This window comes from Gekko japonicus, unplaced genomic scaffold, assembly GCF_001447785.1.
Source record: "Gekko japonicus isolate JY-2015 unplaced genomic scaffold, Gekko_japonicus_V1.1 scaffold2581, whole genome shotgun sequence".
Taxonomy (NCBI): domain Eukaryota; kingdom Metazoa; phylum Chordata; class Lepidosauria; order Squamata; family Gekkonidae; genus Gekko; species Gekko japonicus.
The window spans coordinates 59,210-69,950 of NW_015174352.1; the positions used below are offsets into that span (position 1 = coordinate 59,210).

Consider the following 10,741-nt stretch of genomic DNA (forward strand, 5'->3'; position numbering starts at 1 on the left):
CAGGATATCCACATTACAGCAAAAACCAAAAGAGCCTTGTATCCCTTTTAGGACTATAAAAGAACTTCAGATTTCAGTATGAAATCGATTAATTTATCAGGAAGTTTGGTACTTTCCCAATTGGGCTCAGCCCCCCCCCCCTTACTTAAATATTTCTCTGCCCATCTCTTCAATCAAAATAGATTTTCAGAGTGGTTCAGTTTATCTTATCCTGAGACTTTTGCTGGAATCTTGTTATTAGGGAAACAAGTGTCTGCAGCAGTGGCCAAAAATTAGGGTTGCTAGGGAATATCTGGAGATTTTGGGGGTGGAGCCTGAGAAGGGTTGGGGTTTGGAGAGGGACTTCAATGGGGGTATAAGGCCATAGATTCCACCTCCCAAAATGGCTGTTTTCTCCAGGTGAACTGATCTCTGTCACCTGGAGATCAGGTGTAATAGTGGGAGATCTGCATCCAGCAGCTAGTGGTTTGCAAGCCTACCAAAAATGCTTTTGCTAACTATGTTTGGCCTTCAGATTGTCAGACTCCTGCAGCAATCAGTTCCCAACATACAAAGAAGTAAAGTTTATTGAGACATTGAGGTATGCAGATTATCTTTACACATCTTGTGTTAGAACTGGCAAGAAACACACGGAGCAAGCAGATATACATAATTCAAGAGGGTCCCCCAATGGCCTGGAGCCAATAAAGGAGTAGGTAAAAGCCCACCAAAGTTAACAGGTCTATTTTCCCAAGAGAAAGCTGGTGCTAGACACCAAGGCCAAACGCTCATGTTACAGAGATAAAAAAAACACTGAAGGCACAGAGAAAGAGAAACCTAACATTCCAGAGGCACCCCCCCACACACACTCCATGGCAGCTAGAGGCCTGGCTGACACAGATCATGAGCTCGCATGAGCTCGCAGACGCAATCGAAGCTGTGTAGTACTCTTTCTTCACAGCTTTGACTGCCATCTCATGGGATCTCATAAGCGTCCTATAGGATGTTCTTGTAGCTTCATCGCAGGTGCATCGCCACTGTCTCTTTAGCCGTCTTAGCCTTCGCTTCATCAGTCGCAACTCTTGGGTGTACCAAGGTGCAAGCTTAGAATGAGGACACAGAGGGTGTCGGGGAGCAATCTTGTCGATGGCTGCAGAGAGTTGGCTGTGGCAGTCACCTAATGAACCACCATCGGATCCCACAGAGCCGTCTGAAGCCACATAGGGTCCATTTGGTTCCGCGGGTGAGCTAAAATACCCTTGCCACCTAAACGGGGCCAGAGTGAAACATTCAGATAGACCCTCAGGGCAAGGTGGTCCATCCATGGCACTCCCGAGGCAGTGATCCCATCCACTGTAACCCTCACCACAAAGATCAAATCAAGCATGTGCCCAGTCCGGTGAGTGGGGGACGTTACATATTGGGAGAGTCCTAGTGCCGCCATGGACGACACTAGGTCCGTTGCCTGAGTGGAGGCCACATCATTGGCATGGATGTTGAAATCACCCAAGACTATCAGTCTAGAGTGCCCAGCCCAACACAGCCTCCATCAGGGACGGCAGGCTATTGGTTGGTGCGTTACGTGGTTGGTACACCAACCAAATCACCAAGCTCTCCCCAGGCTCCCACACTAGGCCGGCACACTCTATGTCCATGATCTTCGGCAGTGGGAGCGCCCTAAAGGAGTAAGCCTCCCGAATGAATAGAAGCCACTCCTCCCCTCCACCGCCCCCTGGTCTGCGATTGGTGAGGGACCGAGAACCCGGGAGGAGCTAGCTGGGAGAGAGCTACTGTCTCCCCTTCTCGCACCCAGGTCTTGGTTATGCATTCCAGGTCTACCTTCTGCTCAAGGAGAAAGTCCCACAGGACCGTGGTCTTGTTATTTATAGATGTGGCATTACACAACCCCAATGACAGAGGGGGGGTCATTCGTCCTAGCCTTACTGCCGGCAACCTTTGGGATGGGACGCAGGCTGGAAGGGGGCCGAGCTGTTCTGCTTCTCTGTCCTCTTCCTTTGTCTCCATGCCTGGTCCCACCGCTATACTTTCCTCTCCCCAGGAGCACTGGGATCTTTGCAAGTCTCAGGCCACTGGCAGAGCTAGTTGACACTACACTTAAGTAGATGATACCTGTAACAATGCACAATCCCCAGTGCTGCTGGGTCCTCAGCTACCTAAGTTCCTATCCTGCCATACTTCATTCCAGTAATTGATTGTCAATAGCTCCGGTAGCTCTGGACAGTAATCTAAATAAAGGCCAGCAATAATAATTTTCCTGTCTTGCTCATTTTCTCAATAAACAAATCTCTGGAAAGAAAGTGTTGTTGAGAGTAACAGGGCCCAAAGTCTGACAATGAGACTGCTTCACTCAACAACATCTGTTGGTTATTCCAACTCTTGCAAGGATGCATTCAATTGCTGCTTCTTTTCTGGCTTTTTCTGTCTGCCCCAACACTGTGGGACATTCTCCCAAAAGAAATTAGGAGGTTGTCTCTATTGCAGTTCCATAAGGGTATCTCTGGGTAATTTTTGGATTTTAGGAGGGCTGATGGTCTTTTATAGACAATATAGTTTTCAATTGTTTTAATTTTATTTTTGTAATATTTTTGTTTTATTTCTGTTACCCATGTTGGGTCCCAGTTATCTGGGGGAAAGATTTGCTTATAAATGGTTTAAATAAATGAATTGCAATTGAGGGCACACTTCATGCATGTGGGCCAAGAAATGTGATTTCATAATAAATTGTCAAATACTTTAATGTCTCACAAGACTTTTTAAAAGTGTACTATAAGATAATACAGCATATACAGAACTGGAGCCTACATGTTGTATACTTACAGTTTTAGTGGTAGGAAAAGAAAGGGGTTTGTCTCGAACATATCCACTTCCTGGCTGGTACACGCTCCAAGGAAGAGGGTGTTTCCCGTCTGGGAGCTGAAGTGGTTGGAAGTGCTTAGTGGTCGTTGACTCATAATTGTCCTGAAGGAGCTGCCTGGCTCAGGCAAGAGAACAGGAACAAGGATCAGCACCTTGACCAAAGGGAGTATTCAGGCTTTCTGTGGCTAGAGAAGCACACAGATGGAGAAACTAAGACTGGCAGAATTCTGTCTTGCCAGCAGAGTTTAAAATGGGTTACATTAAGATCACTTGCACTGTATTTATTTTCAAAATTCCTATTCCACTTTCTAGCAATTTTGCCTTCAAGGCAGCTTACAAGTACGTTTCAACAATTCAAAGAAGAATAAACAGCAAGAATCTTTCTACTCCCTCTCCAGTGTCAGTAGGGGTACTGGCTGTATGGTCAGCGGTGGCAAAGCAGGTAAAAATGCTTGGATTAAGAGACTTCAGAGCAACGAAAAACGTTCTCTCTTAACTCCTCCATTTACCCAGGTTCCACTCGCTCATGGAAACATGACACTGACTTATACTAAATGAGACCATTGTTCTGTCACGGTCAGTATTGTATACTGTCTGTATCAGCAGCTATCTGGGTCCTTGTGTGGAGGTCCTTCATCATCTGCTACCCTAGCTCCAGCAGCATAGTGAGATGCCATTTAATAGGTCCTTGACTTGGACTTTGTTATAGTGCATTATGGGAACATGAGTGAGACTACCACAAATGGACGCCTGTTGCTTCTCCAGAGAAAACCTGAACTATGAAGATGTGATTTTGTTAGCACGTGGGCAGCACGTAGCACGGAAGGTTATTCCAGCTTCTTCCTGTGTGGTTCCGGGGTTCCCGGGGAAAGTACGAGATGTTCTGGGCTGGGGAGTCCCTCGCACCCGGCGCCAGTTACAGTCCTTCCTCAGGTTCGTGAACCTTTACAGAAATTTCCTGCCCAATTTCACCCAGGTCAGTTTGCCCCATGATCGACTTGTTGAAAACGAAGGGGAAGGGCCCAGATGCAACCAAGCCGGGGGCAGCGTTGGCTTGGAGTCGGGAGTGCCAGGAGGCTTTTGAATGCCTCAACACTTTGTTCACCTTGGAGCCAGTCTTAGCTCACCCTGATGAAACGAAAAGGTTTATTGTTCAAACTGCTGCGTCTGATGTGGCAATGGGGGGGGCAATTCTCCAGGAAGGGGGGGATGGGTTACTACACCCCTTGGCATACGTGTCTAGGAAGTTTAATGACACAGAACGCAATTGGTCAATTTGGGAGAAGGAGGCGGGGGCCATAAAACTCGTCTTGGCCACCTGGAGACACTGGCTGGAGGGGGCGCGAGTCCCGTTCGAGGTATGGACTGATCATAAAAACTTGGAAACGCTCAAAATGCCCCGGTATCCAAACGCAAAACAACTCCGGTGGACTGATTTCTTTTCCAAGTTCCAGTTCACCCTTCATCATTTTCCCGGCTCTGCGAACTCTTTGGCTGACACCCTGTCACGCCTCCCCCAACATGACAGCCAACGAGAAATTATTTTGGACTCGGTGTTCACGCCTTCCCACCTGGGCGGGGTGGTGACGACACATAGCCAGGCTCGCCCTGCTACCCTCCCCCCTGCATCACGCCCACCGGACACTTCACAGTTAGACAAGCTGGGGGGGAGTCTTGGCACAGCAAATTCACCTCTGCCTTCTCGGAGGGGGACAAGGCGATTGTTGATGCAGAAGGAGACTTTGAACTCCGGGCTGATGGCTGTTGGTACCATGGACATAAACTGTTCTGCTCTCTCTCGGGGGGGAGGTGTTGCAGGCCGTGCATGGCTCTAAATTGTCGGGACACTTGGGTTTTGTTAAGTTCCTTCAACTCCTGCAGCAGCAATTCTGGTGGCCGCAAATGCGAAAGGATTTGTCCTCATTTGTCAAATCTTGCCAGATCTGTGCCATGAGTAAACCCCGGCCAGGGAAAACTCCGGGTTTATTGCACCCTCACCCAACCCCGAACCGACCCTGGGAAGTGATATCCATGGACTTTATTACGGATCTCCCACCAAGCAAGTCAATGACTGTCATTTGGGTGATCACTGTCATTTGGGTGACTTGTTTTCCAAGCAGGCGCACTTTATTCCATTTACCTTCTTCCCCACGGCTAAGGCACTGGCCAAAGCATTTCTCCACCATGTAGTACATCTACACATGCTCCCGGCCAAGGTCGTCTCTGACAGGGGAACCCAATTCGTTTCCCGGTTTTGGGGGGAGCTGATGAAACTGATGGGGGTGGAACGGAGCCTGAGCAGTGCCTATCACCCAGAGACTGACGGTCAGACAGAATGAGTTAATCAGACTTTGGAGCAATATCTCCGTTGTTTCACAAACTACCAACATGATGATTGGGTTGATCTGTTGCCCCTGGCTGAATTCCGTTATAACAACACTTGTCATTCCTCCACTGGACTATCCCCATTGAAGGCTTTGTATAGCTATGACAGCCCGCCAGTGCCTTTCCTGGAAGGGGACATTGATTTGGGGGGGGGGGATGCTGCTCAATGGTGTCAATGATTAAAGGAGTCTTGGCTGCTTCTTTGCAATACTTTGAATGCAGCCAAGGAGGCGTACAAGAGTCAGGCTGACAAGAGAAGGGTAGAGGGATGGGCTTTGCAGCCTGGGGACTCTGTCTTTGTGTCTACAAAAAACATTCAGGTTTTGCGCCCTAGCCGAAAACTTGGTTGGAAATACCTGGGTCCTTTCAAGGTGAAAAGAGTGATCAATGATGTGGCTGTGGACTTAGATCTACCTAAGAACTTGAGGAAACTACATTCTGTACTTCATTTCAGCATCCTGAAACGGGATTCTGGTTCCAGTCCTTGACGTCCATCATGACTGGTACCCCCTCCTATCTTGACTGTGGGCGAGGAACATTACAAGATTTCTAAAATTTTGGACTCTAAGATTAAACGTGGAAAATTGTTGTATTTGGTTGAATGGCTAGATTTCGGATCCCAGCACCTCGAGTGGGTGGAAGTAGGGGATATTCGGGCCCCGCAGTTGTTACGGAAGTTCCATAGCGACTTCCTGGACAAACCGGGAGAACTCCCGGAATGACTGGGAGACCTCCCGGGGTGGACAGGAGAATCGATTTTTGAGAGGGCAGAATGTCAGCTATGCTGCCATGGCAGTGGGAGGGGTTGAAGGACCTGTGTACAAAGTACTGCAGCATTCCTTCTGTGCTTCTTCTCTGCTGTAATGCTTGCTTATCTATAGCCATGCAGGTGGTGTGGTGTCTACGAGTGAGGGAACTGTGGGAGCGCTGTCGGTTCCCAGCTTTGGCACAAACGGCCTGGGGCTCCTTCTCCCATATGCGGGAATGTGGCTAATTGGCCCTATGCTTGTAGGGGCGACACCATTCTTAACAGTGCCTTTGTTAATGCATCTATAGCTCTTCAATAAAGTACAACCTTTCTGATAAGTGTGTACTCTGTTGTTGGCTGTGGAACCTGACAGTGTGAGACACTTACCCAACAGCTGGATTATCTACTTTGTCCAGGCTCGGTTTGTATTGGACAACAGGTCGGAAATTGGCTTTGTATCCAGCTCCAGTGTGACAGCCATTCTGAGGATGGAAGCCCACCTGACCTAGCAAACGAACAGGAAGCAAACAGCAGTAGCCAAGTTTTATTGCCAGTGAATTCATTTATGTACTCACTATGTCTGTTTACTGCTTTTCTGCCAAGGCACTTAAGGTGGTCTACACCATAAGACAATGATTTACAATCTGTTTAACATGATCGGAATGGAAAACCAAGATGGGAAGGAAAGATGAAAATAGGCACATGTAGGTACCAGTGCTTACAATCTCCCTATATTATAAAAGCCTTTTGGAGGCGGCACTCTCCAGAACATTCGACACGCTCTGGAATTGCTTGGCACCCTGGAGTGTCACTCACAGGGTGTCTGTCTCCACTGGCTGTGTTGCTGCCTCCCTTGCCATGGTCCGGCCCACAGAGGCGGCACCCGGCATCTTGGCCTCACTCTCCTTGCGGCGGGTGGACAGGACAGATGCTCTGGCAGCCAGGGACTGGAACCCGATTGTGCTGCTGCTGCTGCAGTCGTCCTTACCCCAGCACAAGTCACCGCCTGCCCTGTGACGGACAGGACAGGTGCTTCGGTGGAGGGGGGCCCAGCCCGAGCCTGCTGCTGTTGCCTGAGCCCGGCCACAGGTGGCCAGCTGGGCATCTGCCAAGGTAGACTGGCAGGGAAAGGCCTCCAGCAGCCCCCGCCTCACCTCTCCCCGCTCATCCGCCCTGCAGGGATGGGCCTCTGGAAGCCCCTGCACCAGCTTTCCCCGGTTGCCCACCAAGCCACCAGAGGCCCCCGCGCCACCTCTCCCCGCTCGCTCACTGAGCCGGATGGGGGGAAGGCCTCTGGAGGCCCCCGCACCAGCTTTCCCCACTTACCCGGGGGAGCGGACAAGGCCTGGTGCCCTGGCCCGCTGGGGCCTCCGCCGGTGGTGGGGTTCGGGGAGGGGCCGTGGCCAGGCAGTCTGGCCCCCTGGGATCTCAAGCAGCGGGGGGAAGACACGAGAGGAGCCACTACGGGCCTTCTTCCTAGTATTACATAATGGCCAAGTAGAACAGCTGATACAGAAGAAGAGTCGAAAGAGCCAAACAGCAATCAGTCTTAGCCAAGATGATCAGGATGACCTCTTATTTTACTTATCCTTTCTGATTTAGTCACATTGAGAGGTCACTGCAGGAAATTATTCTAGGAGAAGAGGACTGAAGCCTTATGGAAAAAGACATTTATTGGTGTCAGGCCCCAGTTAAGACACTCTCCACATACAATATTGGCAGTGAAATGCTTTATTAGAGATAGGCTCATTGTAGGTACAAGAACTTTTGTTAGGACTGAAGAAAACCACAGGAACATACAGGTTATAGGTAAAAGCTTGAAACCCCCTACATCCATATGTCACACCTACCCGATGGCATTGCTATGGCAACTCAGACAGATATATGGTGCCCTATCTAAATTAGCCAGGCGAAAGAGTCTCCAAGGTCGATCTCATGAGAACCAACTCCTGGGGCCCAACTTGAGAAATGGTTATGGCTGCTACCCCCATGGACTCTCACAACATACATCCCCCTCAGGAATTCCACCCCCCTTACCTTATGACAAGCGAAGGGAAAGAAAACGAAACTTAAAGAAATGAAAGTTAAGTTGACCTGATCTTGACAATCGGCCTGGAAGGGGAGATGAGGCTTCTCCAAGACCATGCAACTTTTGATTAATATGCTTTGCTCTGTTATGGTCCCAAAGCATTAACTAAGTTGTTTACAAGCATGCTCCTCATGCCCTGGTTGTGCTAGAGGTTTTGCAAATGTTGGACATGCATCAAACTTGTGGCATCCACATTGTATTGCATGCACTATCTGTCTACACTGCTGTCAAAGTCAGGCACAGCCACTGACACAGTAGGAGGCAGGACAATAATACAAGAGGTAAAAAGTGATGAGGAGTGAAGGTGAAAATAAGCAAATGTGGGTACCAGCTAGGATTACCAACCTCCAGGTGGCGGCTGGAGATCTCCTGCTGTTACAACTGATCTCCAGGTGACAGAGATCAGTTCGCCTGGAGAAAATGGCCACTTTGGGAGGTGGACTTTATTTATTTTTTATTTATTTAACTTTCAGTTTATATACCGCTCGAACCCCGAAGGGTCTCTGAGTGGTTTACACACGATTTTTAATTTCCTACCTAGGGCCACATTAACTGGGGGGAAGTGTTACCCTACCAGCACCCAGGCAGCTCTTGTTGGCTCTTTCCAGCGGGCTTCAGGTGTTCTTCTTGGCGGTCAACCTCCTGGAGCCTTGGGGAGGGTCTTGCTTCCTTTGGGACGGGTCTTGCTTCCAGCGACTTCCTCTGGCGGGCTTTTATCCTGAGGCGCAGCCACGCGCCAGCCACAGCTCCGGCTATGTCCTGCTGGCTCCGCCGCGCCGCGCCGCAACGACTCCACCTCCACCCAGTCTCCGTCGCTCAGCGTCACTAGGTCGCCAGGGCTGCCCGCCGATCGATCCGCCGCTTTGCTCGCCAACCGCTCCGCTGTTCTGCCGCCGCACACCCCACAAGGAGGAGGAGGGTGCCCCCTGCCATCTAAGGCAGGTACCCAATTTATCTACTCGCATTATGCTTATTGCGCTTTCGAACCGCTGGGTGGGTGGGAGCTGGGACTAGGGCTGGGAGCTCGCCCCGGCCGCGTGGGTCTCGAACAGCCTTAGTGGCCGTTCAGTGTTGTTCCTGCAGGCATTTAACTGCCTGCGCCACCGCTCCCTTTTGGGACTTTATGGCATTATACTCCTCTGAAGTCTCTCCTCTCTCTGAACCCCTCCCTCCACAGGATCCAGCCCCCAAATCTCCAGGAATTTCCCAACACACAGCTGGCAACCCTGGTACTTGCACTTACAATGGTCAAGAAGAGTGATCGGGAAGAATGGCCAGTGCAGGAAAAAAGGAACACCCCCCCCCACACACACACACACCCCTTACTGATAGGGTCCTTACCAAAAGCTGTGCCATAGCTGGTGGCGTAGAATTTCAGGGGGTCCATACTTCCACCAGAACTTGTTTTTACATAGGGAGAAACGATCCCCAGGGGAAGACGCCCCATCTTCTCTGAGGATACACAGACGGATTTCCTGATGTAAGATTTCCCTGGAGAAATAGAGATTGAAGAAGATTGACCACTGATCATTTTGGATAGCTGGGGGTTCTGCTTTACCTCAGGAAGGAAACTGGCACTGTGGCCTGTGACAACCATTTGTCTAGAGTGTGCACATCTCCCTAGAAACAGAATGAGGATGCACATGGCACTATGATGTCACAGTGAACACAGAATAAAGAGAAGGCTGATCACACCCTGATCCAAACCCATAGCCCTGTAGGGATAACAGAGCAGTGTTGAGCCCTTGACAGTGTACCAACCACCTAGTGCCTGCTGGAGGCGGTGTCGGGCTGGGCCTTGGAGCTCTCCGGACTTATAGTTCTGGGGGATTTCAGCATCTTCCTCCACTCAGGCAATGGACTTGGTGTCTTCCACTGGAACTCACTCGGGATGTATCAGATCCCACCCATCAAGCAGGCGACATGCTAGATTTGATCTTTGGCACGGGGATAGATGTGGATCTGAGTGCAAGTGATGCAGTGCCATGGTCAGGCCACCTCGTTCTGAAGGCATGCCTGAGTACCCGAGCCCCTCCCTGCTTAGGCGGCAAGCAGATTTATTGTTTATTTATTTATTTATTTAATTCAATTTCTATCCCGCCTTGCCTGACAAGCAGGCTCAAGGCAGCGTACAATAATAATTTACAATAAAAACAGATAAAATTCTAACAAAATATAAAGTGCAGATTAAATACAAATGATAAAGTGCAGATGGCGATCGTGGTAGTTGGCCCTGTATGACTAGACCAGTATCCCAAAGAAAGTGCCAGTAATAGATGTTCAGTAGCTCATTCAGTGGCGGCTCCTAATCGAAAGCCTGGTGGAAGAGCTTGGTTTTACAGGCCCTGCAGAACTGTAGAAGGTCCCGCAGGGCCCTGATGTCCTCTGGGAGCTTGTTCCACCAGTATGGAGCCACCACTGAGAAGGCCCTAGATCTGGTGATTGCCAGTCTGGCATCCTTGGGGCCAGGGACAGTCAGGCAATTGTGAGTCCCCGACCTCAGTGCTCTCTGGGGAATGTGTGGGGGAAGGCGGTCCCTCAGGTAGGCAGGCCTCTGGCCATATAGGGCTTTAAAGGTCAAAACCAGCACATTGAAGTGAATCTGGTATGCTATTGGCAGCCAGTGCAGCTCCCTCAGCACAGGCCGGATGTGCTCTCGAATA

The 10,741-nt window shown here is 49.9% G+C and overlaps 1 protein-coding gene across 1 annotated transcript in view; it reads right to left on the reverse strand.

Annotated features, from left to right (window-relative positions):
• The window catches only part of PPP1R32 (protein phosphatase 1 regulatory subunit 32), a 47,586-nt gene extending 38,061 nt beyond the window's left edge, over positions 1–9,525 (reverse strand). The window contains exons 1-3 of the mRNA XM_015424320.1: positions 9,420–9,525; positions 6,377–6,494; positions 2,818–2,971 (exon numbers count right to left, since the gene is read on the reverse strand). Coding sequence (XP_015279806.1) covers positions 2,818–2,971; positions 6,377–6,494; positions 9,420–9,525 — 378 coding nt within the window. The remainder of the gene's footprint in view (positions 1–2,817; positions 2,972–6,376; positions 6,495–9,419) is intronic.
• Positions 9,526–10,741: the final 1,216 nt, after the last annotated feature.